This window comes from Sarcophilus harrisii, chromosome 6, assembly GCF_902635505.1.
Source record: "Sarcophilus harrisii chromosome 6, mSarHar1.11, whole genome shotgun sequence".
NCBI lineage: Eukaryota > Metazoa > Chordata > Mammalia > Dasyuromorphia > Dasyuridae > Sarcophilus > Sarcophilus harrisii.
The window spans coordinates 229,693,075-229,716,246 of NC_045431.1; the positions used below are offsets into that span (position 1 = coordinate 229,693,075).

General features: G+C 41.7%; 1 protein-coding gene across 1 annotated transcript in view; it reads left to right on the forward strand.

The window, feature by feature from the left end:
• The first annotated feature begins 2,582 nt into the window (after positions 1-2,582).
• The window catches only part of EXT2 (exostosin glycosyltransferase 2), a 172,154-nt gene continuing 151,564 nt past the window's right edge, over positions 2,583-23,172 (forward strand). The window contains exons 1-3 of the mRNA XM_031942785.1: positions 2,583-2,781; positions 9,442-10,007; positions 11,346-11,435. Coding sequence (XP_031798645.1) covers positions 9,472-10,007; positions 11,346-11,435 — 626 coding nt within the window. The 5' untranslated portion in view covers positions 2,583-2,781; positions 9,442-9,471. The remainder of the gene's footprint in view (positions 2,782-9,441; positions 10,008-11,345; positions 11,436-23,172) is intronic.

Sequence of the window (23,172 nt, forward strand, 5' to 3'; positions counted from 1 at the left end):
GAAGACAGTGGCTGAGTCTTTGATCATTTCCTTGATAATCTTTAGGAACAGCATTGTGCTAGAATTCTATCTATCCACCATACTTTAGTAAAGCTTAAGAAAAATCCTACTTTCTCTGATAGCTCTCAAGAAAAAAGTAATATTCTTTCTCCAACTTAGCAACTTCCTATTAAACACTGGTTACTCAAAAGACCATGGATAGCTTTATCAAAATAATCAGAAAGTAGAAATTGGAGAAGTTACACAGATCAAAACAAAACAAAAGAAAACAGGGATGAGCTTTCAGTTTTCGAGGAAAGAGACTAGTCTTAAATAGGCTAATTCTCCCTTAGCATTCTCCAGAGTTTTCCAATACTGGAAGGTAAGGAATATGTTGGGGGTGGGTCTGACTCCAGAAAGGAATACTTTCTCATTTAAAAGTATAAAGTTCCCTTTTTCAATGGGCTTGAAGTCCTCCAAACATATCTAAAGACAACCCTGTTTTTCCAACAACAGTCTGAAGTGGAGGATCAAGATTCTCTCAGCCATTCAGGAGTCATGTTCCCTCAGATGTACCACTCAGTAAACAGAATCACAACACTGTCCTTCAGGGGGATGTCCATCCTGAGCAGATGGAAATTTTGCATTTGAAATAAAGACAAAATAAATGCAAGGTAATTACTTTCCTAATTGAGTGGATTAGGAAAAGCTTGCTATAAAAGCTACCCTGAATTGGCTTCCTGTAGGAAGCCAGGGCTTCTGTGGATCTGAGGGGTGTCAAGAGGCATTATTTCTTTTTTCTCTTTGTTTTTATTTCTTTTTAGCATTATTTTAAAAATAATAATAGCTTTTTGCTTTTCAAAACACATGCAAAGATAGTTTTTAATATTCACTCTGTTCCAAATTTTTATCCCTTCTCCCTTTCCAGCTTCCCTAGACAGCTAGTAATCCAATATAGGTTAAATATGTGCATTTCTTCTAAACATATTTCCACATTTGTCACACTGCACAAGAAAATCAGCTCAAAAGGGAACAAATTAGAAAGGATAAAACAAGCAAGCAACAACAAAAAAGGTGAAAATACTATGTTATTCTGCCAATAAAAAGTTATTAAAAAAATACTATGTTGTGATCCACATTCAGTCCCCATAGACTTCTCTCTAGATGCAGATGGCTCTCTCCATCAGCCTATTGGAATTGGCCTGAATCACCTCAATGTTGAAGAGAACCAAGTTCATCACAGTTGATCATCACATGATTTTGTTGTTGCTACGGACTTGCTCACTTAACATCAGTTCATGTAAGACTTTCCAGGTTTTTCTGAAATCACTCTGCTCATCATTTCTTGTAGAACAATAATATTCCATAATTTATATCTACCATAACTTATGAAGCAATTTCCCCAACTGATGGGCATCCACTCAGTGTCCAGTTTCCAGCCACTACAAAAAGGGCGGCCACAAACATTTTTGCACACGTGGATCATTTTTCCTCTTTTATGATCTCTTTGGGATATAAGCCTAATAGAAACACTGCTGGATCAAAGGGTATGCACAGTTTGAGGTATTCTTTGTTTTTTATTTAAAATTTTATTAATTTAAAAAAATATACATCTCTTTATGAATCATGTCGGGAGAGAAAAATCAGAACAAAAGGGATAAACCGCCGGAAGAAAAACAAAACAGAAAAAAGAAGTGAACATAGCCTATGAGAAGCATTATTTCTTAAAAACAAAAATGGACACTTATAAGCTTGATCTCATTTGCGCTTTACACGGTCCTGAGAAGTAGGTCCTCCCTCAGGCACCATTTTATAACAGTCAGAAAGGTTATAAGCTTTGTCCCTGAGCACGCAAGGAGTCAGAGGAGGAAGGTGAGCCCAGACTTTCCCGCTTTGCATCATCCCACGGCACTATTTCAAGGTTGTCCCCATTTTACAGATGGGGAAAACGAAGACGAGATTCTGGGCGGTCCCACAGCTAATGCCTCTGACGCAGGATTTGAATGAAGATCATCCCATTTGATCCTCCCCATCAGCGGTGATCAGAGCATCACAGGGGGTTATCCATCCCCGGGCAGGGGAAAGAGCCCTCGGCGGGGAAGCACAGATGGTCTGGGCCAAGCTTCTCTGGCCTCGGTCCCCTTGTGGAAAAGGAGTTGAAGGACATGATCTCAGATGCCTTCTGATTGTAACCTTGCGCTCCCATTTTACAGATGAGGAAACTGAGTTTCGGAAGTGGGACGGCGCCTTGTCCCAGATCACAATGAGAGTGAGGAGCCCATTGGAACCCTGACCTCCCTCCAGTCCTGAGAGCTCCTGTGATAGCGCCTTAGGCTGACTCCAATCCTAACTCGCGCCCCAGGGTCTTGGCGAGAAAGCGGAAGAAATCCTCCCGGCGTTTGGTTGCTCTGGTTACCGACGCCGTCTTTCCGCGCTTGCGCACACCGTTCCTTTCGGGGTCAGGTCGCCCGCCTTCTAGGAAGGGGGCGGGCCTCGCTTCTCGATTGGCGGAGCCCGCTCCGGCACCTCCGGGCCGCCAGACGGCGCTCGGCCTCCCAGGCCAAGGGCTCGACTCGCACTTTGCTCCCGCATGCGCAGTTCCCCGCACGCTCTGCGCAGCCTGTCAGTGTCAGGGGGCTGGGCCGGCCTCCGAGGGCGTCTGCTGCCGCCGGCCTCTCTTTCTCACCCGGCCCGGAACTGGAGGCGAGGCCGGCCCGAAGCCTTTCTCCTGGGCCTCTCGTCGCTGACCGGGGCATGAGGCGGTGACGGAGCCCGGGGGCGCCGCGGGGGCCGGAGGCGGAGGTGAGACCGGCGCCGGGCCCCGGGCCCGGGAGGTGGGGGAGGAGGTCAGGGGAAAGGGGCTCCCCTTGGAATGGGGGTGGGGCACAGACAGCGTGACCCGGGAGCAGCGTGCTCCTCCTAGTGGGCGTGGGCTGGGCTGGGCTGTGACCCCCCAATGGGGAGGGAGTGAGGCTGTGAATGGCACTGAGGGAGGGGGTCAGAGGTGTGTGCTCCCCCTGGGGGAGGGAGTCAGGGGGGTGTGCCTGACAGGCGCTGGAGGAGGGAGAAGCGGCAAGAAATAGCCCCGCCATCCTCAGGCCCACCACCGGCGGAAGGGGGGGAGAAGCTATCCCTCGTTCCTTCCTTCAGGCAGCTGGGGAAGTCAGGGCAAGTGCACCCCAAAGTCAGATGGACTGTCTGTGGGACCCTGACCAAGGCACTGCACTTCTCCAAACTGAGCTCCTCTGGCTTTACAGCAAGTGCCAGAAGGTGGAACCTGCGCTGGGAGAGGGACTCTCCTTATCCGAATTTCCTATACCTGTCTCTGTCATTTGCAAAATACTTGCTCAGAACCAATCTGAGGGAAGTTCTGCTACAATGTTACAACCGAGGGAAGTTCTGCTACAATGTTACGACTGAGGGAAGTTCTGCTACAATGTTACGACTGAGGGAAGTTCTGCTACAATGTTACAACTGAGGGAAGTTCTGCTACAATGTTACAACTGAGGGAAGTTCTGCTACAATGTTACAACGGAGACGGGCTGGGAAGGTGAATGGTTAGCTCATGCAGCCTATCAGCGGGAGGCAAAGCCCGGTCTCAAACTTCAGTGTTCCCACTGCAGATCCAGCATGACCTGTGGGTGTGGGAGGTCTGATTCTGGATATTTGCACAGACACCATCCCTCATCTTGAAAATGGGAGCATTCAGAATTTGTTAGTTTCCTCAAACGTGTCTATTTCTGTCTCCTTTGCTCTCCCTCTTCTCTCCAAATGTGTTTCCTTCAGTCTCATCCTTGTCTTTTGCTAGACTCTTAACCCGCCGCAGGGATTTTGTAAGCTTCCTTTCTCACCCACTTTGACCTATCCCTTCCTGCCATCCATGTTGGGATTTAAGGTAGCAGCTCTCATCTCGATGCTTGTTTGATCATGTACCCAGTGCAGTGCTGGCCCGTGGGAGGCAGCTAACCTGCTCTGCTGAAGATCTTATATTTGATCCTGGAGGTAAAGAGAGCTACTGGAGTTTAGTGAGCAAGGCTGTAGCTTGGATAGACCTGGTCTTTAAGAACAATATTTTGTTAGCTATTTAGGGCTGTGTGAATGGAGAAAAGAGCATATATGAGAGATGCTGTGAAGGAAGAAAAATCAAGATTTGGCAACAGATTGGGTATGGGCAATGAGAGAATTTAGGGAGTCCAGGGAACTGGTGCATTCTGGGCACATTTGGAAGACAGAAAGGTTTGTGGGGAGGGATAGCGAATGGCTCTTTTGATCATGTTGAGTTTGAGATGCCTATTGGACAGATCCAAAAAGCATTTGGGGATGTGGGAGGGTAGCTGAGGAGAGAGATTCTCTCTTGTGACTTTTTAATTTTTCTGACTCTTAGTTTCTCCATCTGGAAAATATTGATTGAATTAGATGATTATTGAGGACTTTCTGAAATCTGTGGTTCTGAGTTTGGGATTCAGAGTTTTCATCTTGGTTATATATTCTAATTAGAGTGAGAAAGGTTCTGGCTTAATCATCTGCAGATCCTGAATTTGGATTTTAAAAGCAATTTAATAGGGTGGTTATCATCTTGGGGAGATTATAGAAGCATAGTATTTTAAAACTGAGACCTAGACAGATCATGTAGATTTGCAGTTAGAACACTGAAATTTGAGTAAAGGCCTTCTTTCTCCCTGAGAGAATGGATGAGCTAACTGTTTATTTTCCCAGCCCAAGTGTCTCTATTGATAACATTATAACACGTCAACCTCCCTCAGATTTGTTCTGAGCAAACTATAGGGGTAGAGATAGGACTGAATCTGTGGTTTTATTGATATAGGAAGTTCCTGGATAAAGAAAGTTCCTCTTTGGGATGTAATGTAAGTTGGCACCCTCTCTGTACTTGATATAGTCTTAGAAGGTTGCTTAGAGTATGAGAAGTACAGTGACTTGCTCAGGATCACACAGACAGTATATATCGGGAAGCAGCTTCTTTTGCTTTTCATGCCCAGCATTGTTTCCAAAGGTCTTTAAAGAATTTAATGTAATTATGAGCTCTTGTTTCCACCATCTTCTATTATATTACAAGTGAAGAAACTGAGACCTATGGGAGTTGAATTGACTTACCCAAGATAATACAACTAATCAATGGTAGATGCATGACTAGAACTCAGTGGTCTTGACCTGCCTTCAAGGTGTTACTCTTACACAGATGCCATCTCTACTCCCTGCTCCCAGTAAAATGCCTCTGAACTTCAGATAGCCTAAAGTAAATTGTCCAGAACGATTGTTCATTAAAACTTAAAAACATTGTTCATCAGAATAAACATAATAAGTAAATATTAGGATTTACATTGTGACTGTTAAAATAGAGCATTGATTCAGTTTCTGACGTTTCCCACTTCCCTTGATGTATACCCTAAGCCTGATTATTTCCTTCCCTATTCCAAGTGCTACCTAAAATGTTTAGATTTACATTTTTCATTTATAACTTGCTTTAACATTGCAAGGAACATATGCAGAAGTTTATTTACAAGCAAAGTCAATGCTGAAAAGAACTTGTTTCCATAAAGTAATTGCTGTCTTCTCAGAAATGTATTTGCTGCCCATTTTTAGATTAGAAGTAGTGTTTCACCTTTTATTTGTATGCTTGTCTAATCCCCTCAGTTTTAGCAGGATTCAGGTTTTGATTTGAAGATGAGTATTTTATATTGTGGACCGAAAAGAACATCTTGAAAATGAGGATGTTCTTATATCAAGGATAGAACTGTCTCTGACTTTTCATGCTCTTTGCTTGGACTGTACAGTAATCTTGTCTTCTTAATTGGAAGGAGGGTCTTGCTGCTCTATTATAGGAAGAAAGTGCTGTGATTTAAAACACTGGACTAAGAAAATATGTTGGGATCCAAAGCCTTTGAGAAATACTCAGGCAGATTCTTGGAATAAGTAATTCTAAGAAGAGATAATTTCATTTTATATAGGCAGGAGTGTAAGGGTAAATGACAGACTTTTCCAGTGACTCATTGCCTGGCAACTTGTCAAATGATTCTTGTTTTGTCAGGGCAGATTTGATTTGTTTAACAGAAGTTAATGTTTGTAGGATTTGATGAAGTGGACAGATATTGTGAGATTCCTCTCATTTTGATCCAGGGTACCAAGGATAGTATTAACAGGAACAATCATTCAGTGATAGATGGATATATTTCCTCCAGGGCTGTCATCCATCTAGAAGCTGAATGAAAGGGGTGTGTGTGGGAATGCAATCAGTATCTTGATAGGAAGGTCCATTTAGATACAGTTTTTATTTTGGTAATGAAGAGCACTTTGTCTTTTAAGAATAGGATGTATGTGTTACCTATTGGATTGAGACCAATCTGAAAGAAACTAAGCACTGATTGGAGGTAAAGAGCATGAAAGTTTGGATAGTTTGGGGTAGATTTAGGGGTGTGTGTGTGTGTGTGTGTGTGTGTGTGTATACCATTGGTGGTGGTGATGGTGGAATAAGACAGCAAGAGAAGGGATTGTGTTTAACTTTGGAAATATCCTTCCTACTACAGTTTAGAAGATGAGCAGGGAATTAGGTCAGCATCCCCTATCATGCTCAATTGTGGACCCACTGATAGACTTGGAAAAGATGGAAACCCGACTGAGTATGGCTTCTTTCATATTTAATAGTGAATGGCACTTCCACTTGTGCACTCTGTTCACGTACTCATAGACAAATGTATTTATTTGATTTCCTCTTTTTTGGCATGGTTTCTGTGGTTTGGTTTTTGCATTTTCCTCTTTGTGGTTATCATATGGAAATTTTTCTATCGCCTAGATATATGTTATTTACATTTTCTCTCCCCTTCTAGACTGTGAGCTCCCTGAGGGCCAAGACAATGTTTTTGCCTGTCTCTGTATCCCTAGCACTGGGTGGTCCCTGACACATATTAAGTGCTTAATATTAAATGCTTGTTGACTGGTTGACTATTCTGCTTTTTTCTCTTCCCATATTGTTTAATAAGTGATTTTCAGTGAAATTCTGTGGTCCAGTTAATGAATTGTATTATCTGAACATCAGTCTGTAGACTTTCTGAGACTGGATTTTTAGGTTTGTAAGCTTTTGAATTGGGACAAATGGAAGAAGTCATCTTAGCCAGCACTTTCATTTTATAAGTGAGGAAACTCAAAGCCAGAGAGTTCCAAGGCTACAAGGCACTGTGCTGGGTGGTATTTAGAGAGACTAATCTTCTGAGGAAAATGAAGAACGATCTTCTCCTAGTGTTCTTAAAATCTTAAAGATAATAGAGTGTTCCTGGAGTGGATGATCATGTAGTGCAGGCCCCTTTGTTTTTTAGTTGATGAAGCAGAGGCTAAGAGAAGTGAAGAGTCTATTTGGAGCCATGATTCCATTCTAGGTCCTAATACAATGTGATCTGAAGAAGTAAAGAGAACTGGCAACTAGGAGTAGCATGATAGACTTCACTGAAGGTATGAAGCCTGGGCTGAGTCTCAAAGGACAATCTAGCCTTGTGCTAAAGGCATGGAGGCAGGGGATGGAAGGCTGGTTTTGAAGGTAGAGCAGGCAGTTCAGTGTGTGAAAGGCAGTAGTGTAATAAACTAGAAACTGGAGCTGGAATGTGGAGAGCCTTGCTGGACTGCCAGGCTAAGGAGCCTGTATTTTATCCAAGGGGGACCAGAGAGACGTGATCAGAAAGAGGAAAGATTGCAATAGAAAACTATTGGGAAACTGCTAAAATAATCTAGGTGATGGGGGGGGGTCTCGATAAAGAGGGGTTGTCAGCCATTCTTCGATACTTTTGTGAGAGAGATGGTAGAGGTAGAAAGGGCATTCCTTGGCACCTGATTGGGTCTGGGGGTGAGGGAAAGAAAAACCTACCCAGGATCACTCTAAGTTACAGATTTCAGTGGCAAGGACGTCTGTGGTGACTTCTATGGAAATAGGGAAACTTGGAGGGGAAGTGGAGGGATTTTGTTTTGAACTTGGTGAACTGGAGGTGCTAAGGTCAATTAGTCAATCAACCAGAATTTATGAAGGGCCTGCTGTGTGCCAGGCTGCAGAGAGAGCTTGGGATCAAAGGTGAAACACTGAAATTGCCCTTGTTCTCCAGGAGCTTCCTGGGGGAGGCAATGTATACATATACAAATATATAGAAAATAAATTTATGTAGAAATCATATCCTACACAGTGAGTCCAGGGTAAATCAAGATAGAACCCAGCTGTTTTCCCAGGGTCTTAGAACTTTTCTATAAACCTTAGCTACCGTGCTGTCAGAGAGCACCAAGGGCTTGGAGCCAGCAAGACCTGACTTCAGATCCAGTCTCAGATACTTTACTGACTGTGTATCTCTGGTCAAGTCACTTCACCTCTACCTGTCTCAGTTTTCTCAACTGTAAAATGAGAACAACAGTAGCACTCTCTTAGCATTGTTGGGAGGATCAAATGAGAGAATATTTGTAAATATTAGCACTAGCACATGCCTGGCATGTAGTAAGAGTTGTATAAATTTTGGTTATTCTTACATAATTACGAATTATTTTCTTGCCCTGTATGTATTAGAAAAGAGAATTGTTTTTGATGAATAAATTTTAATCTGGGAGGAAATGAAGGTCCATTCTGTCTTAAAAAAGATTGTCGTGGGAAATTAAAGTTGCCTTTTCCCTTCATACTCTGGGAAATGATTTTATTACTTATTACTCCTAAGTACAGCCAGGATTTATTTACTTTACTAAAGGAAAGTACTCCCTTTGCAATAAACTCTGAAAATGTATTTCGATTAATGAGAAGGAACACCCCTAACAATAGGTACTGATCTCTGATATCTGATCTCTCTGTCTAAGGAGTTTGGGAAGGGTGAATTGAGAGAATGATACATCCCTTTTCAAACATTTCCTCATTTGGTCTTCAGAATCATAGTGAAGGAAGCGGGGGCTGGCATTGAACATTCCATGTGACAGATAAAGGAACCAAGGGAAGTGGAAGGCACTTCGGACATGGAAGCAAAGGACCTGCCTTTGACCTCCATCTCCTCTTTGGGGAGTGAAGGGAGAGTCACTACATCTTTCCCAGACTCAGTTTTCTTTTCTGTAAAGTGAGGTATTAGATTAAAAGATTGCTAAAGTTTTTTTCTGCTCCAAATTCCATGATTTTGTGAAGCTCCAAGGATACTCCGAGATCTAAGCAGGGTCTTCTATATATATATGTCTAATGGCTCTTTTTACTAGACTATGGAATGGAAAATGACTTTACTTTTTGTATTTTGCCTGCATATCAGACTTCTCAGATTTACCATCCTGCAATAAAAAAAACCAAAACGTTTTTAAAGTCTTTTTCCCAAGCTGAGTGTATAATTCTATTCATTATTTCATCAGCATAAAAGATAAGATGTAGGTTTATGAGGCACTGAACCCCCGGGCAGCTCTTCTGTTTCCCCACACACTTGCTCATTCTGTTCTTGTCTCTGGCTCCAGGAGCACGAGGAGGAGGCTGTCTGAGCCAGTATGTGTGCGTCGGTCAAGTACAACATCCGGGGTCCTGCCCTCATCCCAAGGATGAAGACCAAGCACCGTCTCTACTACATCACCCTCTTCTCGGTGGTCTTACTGGGCCTCATTGCTACGGGCGTCTTCCAGTTCTGGCCCCACTCCATCGAGTCTTCGAGTGACTGGGCGGTGGAGAAGCGCAGCGTCCACGATGTGCCCGTGGTCCGGCTGCCCGCCGACAGCCCCGTCCCGGAGAGGGGAGACCTCAGCTGCCGCATGCACACCTGCTTCGACGTCTACCGCTGCGGCTTCAACCCCAAGGACAAGATCAAGGTCTACATCTACTCGCTGAAGAAGTACGTCGATGACGTTGGGGTGCCCGTCAGCAACACCATTTCCCGGGAGTACAATGAGCTGCTCACGGCCATTTCAGACAGCGACTTCTACACAGATGACATCAACCGGGCCTGCCTCTTTGTGCCGTCCATAGATGTGCTCAACCAGAAGACACTGCGCATTAAGGAGACAGCACAGGCCTTGGCCCAGCTCGCCAGGTACCCGGCCCGACGCCCACCTGGGCTTTCTGCTTCAGGTCCCGGCCCCTGTCTGTGCCTTCTCTCTGGGCAGCCCCTCCAAGTGTGAAGGAGCAGGACTGTCAAGGTCCTCTGTTCCTTGTTGATGTCTGATGGCAGTCAGCCCCGTGGTCTCCCCTACCCAGAGGGAAGGGGGAGAACTGCTGCCTGAGGACTCACGAGCAGAGAAAGGGCTGGTGCTTGCCTGTGACCCTTTGGAAGCACCTAGGAGATAGTAATGACAAGTGGGCCTGTACTATTTCTGCCGTGGTAGGAGAAGGTCCTTGGCCCCCGGAGTAGGCAAATAAAACCAGGCAAACTGCAAATCTTCATTGTATAGGCTACTTTTTAAAAAGCATGTAACTTCCTTATGTTTCCAAACTTTCCTGTCTTTCTTTTTCCTTTTGAACTTCCTTCTGTTCTCTTCTGTGCGTTTGGGAAAAATGCCCTCAACAAATCCCTTCTTTCTTTTCTTTGGCAAAGCATTTGTTAATTGCTTATTCTGTACCAAGAATCAGAGAGGAGTACGGGGTCTTGCCCATGTGCAATAGGATGAGGGAAAATTCTTTCTTGAAATTTTCATTTTTTTCAGTAAAGATCTGCTTCGGTCACACCAGACTAACTCTTGCTCTAATTACTTTGTATTGTCTGTAAGAGAGCAGGGATGTGAATTGCAGGTAAAAACTTGAGGATCTTAAAAAAATATATATTTTAATAAAATTTAAATGAATAATTAAATTTAATAAAATTTATTTTAATAGCATATTATTATTCCAATTACATATAAAGAAAGTTTTCAACATTCATTTTTGTAAGATTTTGAGTTCCCAAATTTTTTTTCTCCCTCTCTCTTTTATCTTCCCCTTTTCTATTCTAGCAAGCAATCTGATTGATTATATGTGTACATTCATTTTAAACATATTTCCATATGAGTTATGTTGGGAAAGAAAAATCAGAACAAAAGGTAGAAACCACAAGAAAGAAAAAAAACAAAACAAAAAACAAAAGGTGAAAATAGTATGCTTCTATTTGCATTCAGTCTCTATAGTTCTCTCTCTGGATACAGATAGTTTTTCTATCCAAAAATACTTGATTATCTTAAATGAGGCTTTCTCCATGTTCCCATGTCCATATGTGCTTTGAGGGAACCCAGAAGATGTCTCCTGAGATGGTGGGATTCCTAGAATGTGCTCTGTCCATTACTGAAGTTCCTTTTAGCCTGGGGCCAGGATGCTGTTAATAAATCTTTGCTTCCTACTAATGAACATTCAAAATCTATTGTTCCTCTTTTTAAATTTAATTACAATTTTTTTTTAACAGATGGGATCGAGGCACAAATCAGCTGTTGTTCAATATGTTACCTGGGGAACCTCCAGATTACAATACAGCCCTGGATGTCCCCAGAGACAGGTGGGTAGCCTTTGACTTTTTTCTATGGTGAAATAATCACTGAAGATCCATTACAAGTTAATGATATAATTTCTGCTGTTTACTAGATTTCATTGACCTATTTCTTCCTTGTGAAAGAAACTATTCTTAAAATAGATTAAATTAGCGATTTTTAAAGTAAGGTCTGTGGATGACAGATTTCAGAGGATTTGTGAACTTGGATGGTGAAAAAACCATGAATTTTTAACTGAAATGGAACATTTTCTTCAATTATGAATTAAAAAAAAAAAACCCTAATATTTTGAAAAGGATTCTCTTGGTTTCACCAGCCTGCCAGAAGGATCCACAATACAGAAAAGGTTAAGATCCTTTGGCTTAGATGTTGTTGGGCACCAGTGCAAAGCCATTTGGAGATCAAAGTGGAGCTTTGATGGAAAATTGGCTGGAGCAGGAATAGCTGGGAAGAGCTTCTGAGGGTGGGGCCTCTCCTGGCAGTTAGAATTTTACTTCTTCCAAAGGACACAGTGATTAGGGCTTGAGTGACTGCCCAATAGCTACCTAATCACATTGGTTAGTAGTCTCTTTTTTAATAATTGTGAGATAATAATTGTACTCAGTTGGATCTGTGTTCTCTTTGACATGTATATTCAGTCCCTGAGATGGGGATCTATCACCTCTTCGTGCTTGCTTATCGTGTGGGATTCTTGTTCATTTCCCTCTATGAGTTCACTGTGAGAAGACCACCCAGTATTCTGGGGGACTTTCTTTTGCTTGACAATTTGTGGACACCAGGGGAGCACATGGACTGGCCAATGAGGGCAGATAAACTCAAATAGTTCTCCTTTTCTATTTTCTTTTATTTCTTTGATGGCATCTGGTTGTTCTCTGTAGTTTATCCTGGCTTGATAACCCTCATCATATGTCTACTTTCCATAGTTTTTTTCAGAGAGGCTGAATTTTAATTCTTCAGAGACTATAATGTTCTATGACTTGCAGTATACAACGCAGCTAGTGTACTGGTAGTAAAAAGATAGGTCTGGATTTAAGAGAGAATCTGGGATCATTAAAAGAACTCTGTTGTTTCCCATAGAAAATCCAATCTGCTGTCTTCTTCTTCTATTCTGGGCTCTATTCATCCATTTGCAGTGTCTGTCCAATGTAAATATACTGATGGGCATGCAGGCTACCTATCCAGCTGCATTTTTTAGTCTGGACAGCTGGATTTTCATTTGCTCAGTCTTTTCTGTGTAGATGGTTAGGACAAATTATTATAAATAACAAATACTAATTAACATGAGCATTTCTAAATATAAAGAACAGAAAATGAGGTTTGTATATGAAACAGAATATCTAGATTACAAATTTTTCCCTTTAAAAAAATATTTATATATACATATATATGTATATGTGTAAATCCAGTGTGTTTTAAAGCTAAACTGCTTGTCTGGATCTCCCTCCAGTTCTCCTTTTGTTCTCTTTTATAGTTTTTTAAAAATGCTTTGATGACTTTTTTTTAGACATCCTCACCTTCTCATGTCCCCTGAAAATTTAAAAAAGCACATAAATCCTTTTTTGTGTTAAATAGTCAAACAAAAAAAAAAAAAAAACTCCACACATTAAGTGTGTCTGAAAAAATATATATATCACATCTTGGATCTATCCATACTCTTGCCATCAAGAGGTGAATAACATGCTTCATTTTCATTGCCCTTGCCTTATGGTTGGTTGTCATGTTGATCAGAATCCAACAGAATAGTTTTTTTTTTTTTTCCCCAGTGTTGTTATTGTATAAGTTGTTCTCCTGGTTCTACTCACTTCACTCTGCTTTAATTCATACAAGTCTTCCTGGGTTTCTCTGAATCCATCTCTTCCATAATTTCCCTATGGTTCAATAACATTTCATTAAATTTATATGCCATAATTATTCAGTCATTCCCCATTTGATAAGCACTACCATATTTTCCAGTTCATTGCTAGAAAAAGAAAAGTGCTGCAATAAAATATTTTTGTACAAATGAGTCCATATCCTTTGTCTTTTATCTCTTTGTGATATAAACCTAGTAACAGTATCACTAAATCAAAAAGTGGGCACAATTTAATTTTAGTAACTTTTTTTTTTTGGTTATAGTTTCAAATCGTTCTCCAATTTTATTGGATCATAGCAGAGCCCAGTAACAATTAGTGTATTCACATTCCAGTCCTCCTACCTTCCCCAAACTGCAATTAATATTTTCCTTTGTTGTCATCTTTGCTGATCTGATGGGTATGAAATCGAACACCAGAGTTGTTATAATTTGCATTTTTCTTATTAGTGATCTGGAGCATTTATATATAAATGCTCCAAATTACCTTCAGAGACCAGACTTTTTAAGTGGTCACAAATTTCATCTAGGAGCATCTTCAGTGTTTTGAGGTTCCATGTAATCAACACAATGTCATTTGCATGTAAGAATATTTGGAAGCTCTCACCATCTACAGTGAACCATTTTTTAAAAAAATATCTTTTTATTGCCAGAACCCATGCCAGGGTAATTTTTTACATTATCCCTTGCACTCACTTCTGTTCTGATTTTTCCCCTCCCTCCCTCCATCCCCTCCCCCAGATGGCAAGCAGTCCTATATATGTTAAATATGTCTCAGTATATCCTAGATAAAATATATGTGTGCATACAGTGAACCATTTTTCAAATGGCAACCCGGTGTTGAATCTTCTTCTTGATAGTGATGAACTTCTTTGTTTCTTTATCTTTTTGTATATTGAGAAGATCATTGGATAAGATTATCTCTGTTGTGATAGCTCTCCAGGCATCCTAAATGATTTTGTTGTGCAGATACTGTAAGCAAGCCTTTAAGGGAATGTTGTTATAGCTAGAAGGCTAGGAATACCATGGGATCTGATAATGAACCTGTATCTAGATTAGTACTCTTCTGATGTATCATAATACCCCTTCTGGGCTAGGATAAGAGGAATGATCATTGGGAGCACTAAGATAGCTCAGATTAACTGCTTCTTGATTTCTGTGTTTTTTCTACTAAGAGAGTTTTAAATGAGATAAGATAAGAGCCCCAAACCCAAAACCCAGCAAGAATTAGAAACCTAAAACAAGTGGCTAGAAAATTGCCTCTGGCTACTATCCATGAGTTCAGATTATCATACCTAGACCAACACCATTTTAGAGAAAGAACTAGCAGGTGTGATTGCTTAGTCACTGGTGATCTATGAAAGATCTACTAGAGAGCTCCTGCAAGGTGAGAAGGAGGCACATGGCTCTGTTTTCAAAAGAAGGGAAGAGAGTAGAGTGGGAAAATGAGACACCAGTGAGATTGGCTAATATGTAGGGTCAAAACTAGGGGTTTCTAAAAGCCAGCATGGCTTCATTCAGAACCACCCGGTCCTGCCATCCTGATTTCATTTCCTGCTTTATCAGAGTGATTTGACTGGTTAATTGGTACAGACTGTAGACAGATTGCATGAAACTTTCTTATGCTATGCTAATGGATACAACTAAGAGATGTAGTCTAGATATTAATATAGTCAGATGACTTTGAAACTGGTTGAGGAACTAGACCCAAAGATATAATGTCAGCTTGAAGAGACCCTCCCTCCCCCAAATTGAATCTCTCTGACATCTGTCCTTGGTTTCTTGTTGCTTAATTATTTTTATTAATGACTAGAATAAAGACTTAGATGGCATGTTTATCAAATTTGTAAATGACATGAAACTGGGAGGAAAAGTTAATGGCATATCAGAAAAAAGATTTTGATAGGCTAGAATCATCGGATAAAATTAATAAGGGGAAATTTAGTAGGAATAAATGTAAAAATTCTGTACTTTTTTTTTCTCCAAAAATTCAACTTTGTAAATAGAGTCATGGTTTTGGAAGGGTACCTCAGAGGTCTTCTAATCCAAACTATTATTCTGCCTTTAATATAATGTAAACGAATTTATTTTGTTGCTTCTTCAAGCTTTACCAAGCACTCTCTCTACAAGAGCTTTGTAAGGCAGAGAACCAAATTATTATAAGATCATAGAGTGTTAAATGATGTAACATGGAAGAAATGATGTAACATGTAACATGGAAAACTCCATCAGTCTAATGCTATGTTGGGGCTGCTTTCAGTGTCGAGAACTGGGAGTTCCATTATTGCCTCCTTAGGGTAGGCTACATTGGGAGGATTTGTGTCCACTTCTGGGCCCCACATTTTAGGAAATACCCGAGAATGAAATGCTATCCTAGAAGTCACCCAGGACTTTTGTAGGACAGATTTAGTCTTACTTTTTTGAGTTCTAAGCACATCAAAGACTTTTCTAGTTATGCTACTGAGCAGGTGCCATCCTCCTCCAGCTTCTCACCTCTTTATGTTTGGTCTTCTCCCCATTAGAATGTAGCCCTACAGCAGAGACTGGCTTTTCTTCTTTCTTTTAGTCTCCCTAGCACTTAGCACAGAGTCTGTTACATAGTAAATGCTTAAAAAACCTGCTCCTTTTATTTTTCTACCTCTCTCTTTGCCTATCTAGAAAATACATAGAGAAACCAGAGAATATCTAGAAGAAGGAGATCAGGATGGAGGAAAACTGGAGAATGGACCATGCAAGGCAGCGCTAGAGCCAGTGGGTGGAAGTCACAAAGAGAATACTTTGGTTTGACGTCAGGAAAGAGTTAATGACAATGGGAGCCATCCACAGAGGAATGGCCTGGTTCATGAGCCCTCCTTTTGTTGCAGGTCTTCAAGTGAGGGCTGAATGATCACTCGGTGTAGATGTGTGTGGTAGAAGGAAATTTTGTCAGGGCCAGGGAACTGGGCCTAGGAAGCCCCTTGTAGCACTTACAGCCTATGGCTTCTGCCTTGCATTGGCTCTGTCAATTGAATGCAAACTCTGGCCTTCGAGAAGCTTTGAGTGAGGTCTTTCAGCAGACTCTAAGTCTTATCTCAGGACTTGTCAACAAATATCAGAAAGACCCACCGTGGGGTGACTCATAGCAGTTCCTGAAGATCATGTACTAAAGCGTGAGCAAACTGAAATCTGTGCTAGTGGAGGAAGCATCTGCATCTCTAATCTGCAAAAAGAAGGAGAAAGAAAGGATGAGAAGGAAAAGGAGGAGGAAGAAAAGGAGAAAAAGAATTCTTAGTAATTGCAGTTGTAGTAATAGCTACCTTTTATATACCAAAAAATTGAAAAGAACCTTACAATTATTATCTCATTCGAATCTCTAATAACTCTGGGAGGGAGATGTTATTATCATTCTATTTTACAGACAAGGAAACTCCTAAAACAGGAGAAGAGACTTGCTTAGGATCACACAGCTCGCTGAGACCAGATTTGAATTCCTGACTCCAGGCTTGATGCTCCATCTACTCACTGGGCCACCTCATTGTCTCGGTAGTCTTAAGACCAGTACGTGTCTAGATCATACTGTAGGTGGAGTGGAGAAAGAGAAGGCTCGAGATAGGAAGCTTCCTGTCTGGGACTTCATACCCAGTAAATGGTCAGAGGCAGGCTTCTTAGACCTAAGACTCTAACCCCAAGCCCAGCCTTTCCCCCTGTTTGAATTTTTTTTTTTTTTTTTTTTGATTTTTCTTTCCAAAAGTAATCTCCACAGATAACCTGTGCAGAAAACAAGGGTAGTGTCTCAGGGCTCATCTAATTAAAAAAAACCTTTAAAAAATTGGGAATAGGAATAGCTTCAGGATCACTTTTGAATCCTTGCAACCATTGCATCATCAGCCTATTTCTGACTAAGACCAGAGTAAGGGAATGAACAAGCGGGAAAGAGGTCATAGACAAAATTAAGGGATGAAATAGACACCAAGAATGGTAAATATGAAATAGAATTGGGGGAGCAGATAGACTAATCAGAGTTAATTAGAATAAAAAGAAAGGCACTATTAGAAGGAAGGGAGAGAGAGTAGTACCTCATAATGGGCTAAGACCTGAAGAGAACTTTGCTCAAAAATTTTAAAAGAAAGAAAAAAAAACAGTGAAGCCAAATCAATCAACACATTGTATTGAACAGTGTGTGTAGTATTCCACACTTATGGTTCTCTATCTCTACAAAATCAGTGCCTGTTCTTGTAAAGAACTAATTAAAGGAACAGTAATTTCACTGATGTGAATTCTTCCTTTGTTGTCAGCCTCCATGCCTTAGTAGATGGCTTAATGGAGTTGTGGTTGCTGGGAAAAAAAGGTATTATGTGGTAGCCAGCCCTTGGCTGAAGGTCCTTGCTGAGCCGAGCCCACTTGGCGCTTGGACAGCGAGTGTGCAGTTGTACTAAGTCTGGACATCCCACCCTCCTTGCTTGTAGAACTTGCCAAAGCTTGGCTTCCTCTGGTGTTGCCTTTGGAGATCCAGGATTATATTTGTGTCTTATTGAAGCATTAGGCCCTCGTAGGGCAATGACTGAGGTGGGATAACAGCTTGAAAAATGCCCCCTTGTAGCCCTCTTGGCCCCTGTTGAGGAATGAAATTGCTGTTCGAGTTTGTGCTTCGCCTTATGTGCATCTGCAGTGGCTACTGCAAGCATTTAGGTTCTGCAGTCTTACTTCTTGGAGAAGGTGTAAGGGAGAACAGAGGCTCCGCTGCCTTGAGAACAAGGGTTTTATTTATCAATAGGACTTATTTTTAAGAAACTGACATGTCAGAGATTTATTTAAAAAAAAGCAATTTCGGGGTTTACATAGATTTAGTCTTTTATACCTTCTTCACTTAATATCTACAATTCTATATGATGATTATTAAGACTCCAAATGATGACTCACAGATCCCATAAGATTCTCAATAATCTGGTAAATTTTCACTTAGGCTCACTTGGATTTTACCAGGTTAGTAGTGTTTTAGAAAGATTTTCATAAGAGAAGTGGATAGAGCACAGGACTTGGAGGCCTGACCTGGAAAAGCCCTGAGTCTTAATGTTGCTTCTATTACTTGCCAGCAGTGTGACTCCAAGAAACCCACCCCCCTCCCCCCCCCACACACACTCTGTATCTCTGTAAAATGAGGCTGAGAAGCCCCTCCCTCACAGGGTTGTTGTGAGGTTCTAATCCCTTAACACATGTAAAAATACTTGTACCTATCAATGCTAGCTTGTTCAATTCATTTCTGTCTTGTCCAACTCTTCATGACCCCATTTGGGATTTTCTTGGCAAAGATTCTGGAGTGATTTGCCATTTCGTTCTCCAGCTGATTTTACAAATGAGGAAACTGAGGCAAACAGAGGAGACAGGCAGAGTGACTTGCCTGGGACACACAGCTAGATAGTGGCTGAAGCCGGATTTGAACTCATGAAGATGAGTCTTCCTGACTTCAGACTTGGCATTCTATCCACTGTACTCCCAGCTGCCCAACAATAATGCTACTGCTGCTGTTATATCTGAATTAATTGGAACCCATTTTTCTCTTGCATTCTGGTGAGTTTTTTTTTTTTTTTTTTGTAGGTCTCCTCCAGCTTTCATTCTGTCCTGTGTGGGAATTAGTACTGGGGGCCATTCAGAATGGCCCCAGAGCACTTCTTAGTCTCATCAATATCATTGTCTTTTCCTTCAGAGCATCCCACAGTACTTTGTACGTAGGCACTTAGGGATGTTTGAATGAAAGAATGTACGTTGATTCACAGACATACACTAACTAGAGATCTTGAGGTGGAACAGATCCTCAAAGGCAGCTTGTCCAGTCCCCCCATTTTATAGAGGATGAAAATCAGGGCCACAGCAGGGGTAAGTTGCTCAAAATCTTTGTAACAGACCTGAGACTAGAGTTTACTGGCTTCAGTCAACTGTCTTCCAGCTTCTCAAGGGTGGTTCTAAGAGTTTGAATTTATAAACTGACCACCGTCAAATACTCTGGAAAGCAGCAGGGATCCTTCTGAGCCCTATTCCTGCCAGCCATAGTCTTGCTAAAAGAAAGCTTCCAGTCCCAAAGTGGGTGTGGGAAAGCCAGTGATCTGTAGAGGGCAGTCAAACCATACGGTCTCCATTGGAGAAGGAATCCTCTGCAGGCTTGTGGGCTTCTGAATGGGCTACTTTATTATGGATTTGGTTGTCTTGGAATGTGAAACACTGGAGGAGACCGAGTGAGCTGGAAAAGAAAAGAGTTGTTAAAAATGCAATGTCTTTACCTCCTGCTCCCTTCTTTGTTTTTGCAAAACCTTGAGCTCTGTTTGGCACATTACTGTAGGTATAATGTATGGACGTGAATAGGAGATTGATTTCATTTTTATCAGACACATATGTTAAATAGAATTTCTTATTATGGCAAGGGGATATCGGGTAAACAGAGCTTACTTTGGCTTCCTGTTAATTCCTGAAATAGTAAGGTTCCCAAAAGCAAAATAATGTTTCTTACACACACACACACACACACACACACACACACACACATTCTCATTGGCTTCCAAATAGTGAATGATGAATCATTTTATTTCATCTCATAGAAAGTTTTATCTTGCTGCCCAAATCGGCTTCTGCATCGGGGAATGGTCAGGAGTCATTTTTGTGGATTTTCTTATTGCTCTGATTGCACTGAAAATCAGCATTATCTAAGAGTCACCCCCCCCCCCCCCCCAACCCTTTTAATAATGAGTGATATCTCAGGCCTGTCCTTTGCAAATGCATTACATTCTGTGTGCTCAGATCTCCTTCTGTATTAATCGTCTGTGAATTAGATGTCAATGAGTACTTTTACCCAGGAAATATAGGGGTCAGATTTGAAGAAGAAGCCATCCCCTTGGTGGCTCTGTCCTGAGTTGGCTTAGGCAAATCCATTGATCTTTCTTGATATTGCATTCACTACTACTGCTGCTGTTGCTGCTTTGTGTTTTTATGGGTTTTTTAGTGGGGAAATTTGCTGGAGCTTATCTTAATATGCAGGTATCTATAGGGCAAATTTTTATATCTGTTGATTTAAATAAATTTATTTGGTGGCATTTTGAATTTATGGAATTGAAAAAGTAGGGCACAAATTTATTTTAAAGATCTTGATGCCTTGAACTTAGAAATTTTCAAGCTGATTATGTCATATATTAGCAGGTAGCCAAGTATAAAATCACAGCATAACTTTATTAGGCAATGTAAATACCCATATAAAAGAGCAGATGATTGATGTATGAGTGTCCAGTGAAGAGATAACTCAGCATGGAAGAATTCCCATCATCTGGGAAGAAGAAGAGAGGGGACTCAGTGGCAGAAAGGGAATCTTACTTAGCATTAGCAAAAAGCTTCAGAGTTCTGAGAATTCTGAACAGTCTGGACAGATGCAGTAAGAAGTTAACTCTATGATCTCACCAAATTAAGTGTTTATTTTACTGTTACAACATTTTGGAAGTAATGCAAATTGTATACTTCACAACAAGTTACTTATCATGATAAAGATTATGAAATGAATGGGAAACTGATGGAGGGAACATCAGTGTTAGAAAATATTAGATAAGAGCTTCCTTTGAACATAGAATAAACACCTCCTGCTCCATGTTTTGGTCTTCCCAGTTCAGTTGCATACCAAAAAAATTACTTCAATCTAGTTTCTGAATCCTTTCTGTAAGGTGTTTCACTTGCCACTCATTAATTCATTTCTACATCGTTTACTACTCACCTAGCCCTTGTATTTGCTGTACACAAAAATTTATTTTATTTAAATTTTCAACTCAGTCTGTTGACTTTTTTTCCCCTATGGAATTACCTCTGATTTTATAATATGTTAACTGACAAAAAGAATGTGTCCAAGTTTTATATAGAATATGTATCCAATAAGTGGGTGGTTCAGTGGAAAAAGTTTTGGACTTAAAAGTCTGGAAGATGAGTTCCTATCCGGCCTCAGACATTAACTTCATGACCTTGGGCAAATTAAAGCCTCAGTTTCTTTATCTGTGGAATGAGGATTATAACAGCACCTCCCTCCCAGGTGCAGATCGACTGAGGCGTTATTTGTAAAGGGTTTTGCAAACGTTTAAAGCATCATATGAATACTAGCTATAATTATAAAAGGAGGAAATAGCTGTAGAATTTTTTCCATGTAAAGAGAGAGGAAACTTAGATGTTCCATGATGTCTGAGCTGGGAGGGAGGGAGGGACCTTAGAACCCAGAATGCCAGAGTGGGAAGGACCTTTCGGAGGTCATGTTGTCTGGGCCCTTCATTTTACAAACATGCAACCTAGGCAAGGTGACACATCGAAGTCTAAGAAGGAGCTCAGTTTACTTTGTTTGTGTCATGTTTTTACTGAGGCCACATTTCCCTCAATATCCCTTCTTGTCTGACAATTGGTTGAGAGCTTTAAAATCTTAAAAATAAGGGTTACCATAAACTTGCGCCTCATTGCTAAGCATATTGTGATATATGATTGATAATGAGACTAATCACGGATGAAGAAGTACAAAATCTGGGGACATCTTCAAGCCTGATCGAAGTCATATTCTTCGGGTTCCTCGGGGTTGGAGGGGCAGTGGTGTTCGCAGCTTCTCAGGCTGCTGTGTGCATGGGTTTATTAGTACCATAGCTGCTTCCCTGTTCAGAGACCCAGAGGGCTTGTGTGCCATCAGGGCTTTAGAAAATGCCCAAACCCTTTGGGCCCGATTCGGTGCTCTGGGCTAGTCGGGGGCCACCTGGCGCTGCCCAGGACGCTCCTGAGGTTGTATAGGAGGAGCGCGCAGCTGGGGAGGGTTTTTTATGTCACTCACCTGCTCTTGGTTTCCCCAAAGCTTAAGCAAACAGATTGGGATTTGGAGGCTGGTCAGAAAGTGTTTGAACTTAAACGGGGCCTGTTAGATGGGATGTAGGCTGTCATCAGGGTGGAGAGGGTTTGGGGAGCAATCAGGGCTGCGGAACGTGTGGTTTCCCAGCTTCAGCCCCTTGACACGACGGTGCAGTACGTGGAAATGGTAAAACTTCTGCTCTCGTCAGCGCTTTTGCCGGGTGTTTGTGCCCCAGGGAGCAAGGAACTGTAAAAACCGATCTGAGCCACACCTGCTTTCCTGGTGCTGATGAGGTGTCATCGTCCCACTCACCGGATCCAATTAGAGCTACTTGGCTGAGGCTTCCTAATGAGGGAAAATGGAGGTTTCGTGCGGGAAATTTGCAGAGGCAGCACTCGTGGCTCACTCGCTTCCTGGGCTCTGGGCACTGCCTGGGATTAGGTTTAACAGGAAACTCGTATGAGGGCGAGGGGGTGGGTGACAGCTGACAGATGAGGCTGCACCTCAGTGACCCTGGAAAATTAGCGCAAATAGTGGGGAAGGGGGAGGGCGGGCAGAGCTATTCAGTTAGCAGTTGGTCTTTACCCAGAGCGTGTTCCTGAATCTTCTTGGAGCTGTTCTGAGTTCCATTGCTTGCTGGCTTGGGGCTTTGTTTTTTTCAGAGACATCTTTTAGGATATTACCTTGGACACATTCCTCCCTTCCAGCTCTCATCATCTATGTTCTAAGGTCCTTCCAGCTTAATGAAAAAAAAATTATCATTCTGCAGCGTACTAGCCACTCCAGTGCTTCACGGGGCATGACCCTGGGCTGTCCGAGGCCTTGTCACTCGGGTCAAGTCAAGTCACCACGCATTTATTAAGCACCTTCTTAGTGCCGAATAGTGCGATAAGTGCTGGGGACAAAAAGAAACGGCAAACGTCCCTGTCCTCCTGTGTCTACTGGTAAGTGGGAGAGAATCTCAGTGAAGGCCTGGCGTGAGGAGGAGGCTGGAGAAAGGCTTTTTGCTGAAAGTGGGGTTTTAGCTGGAATTGAAGGAGCCCCAGGGAGCAGGTGAGGAGGGAAGGAATCT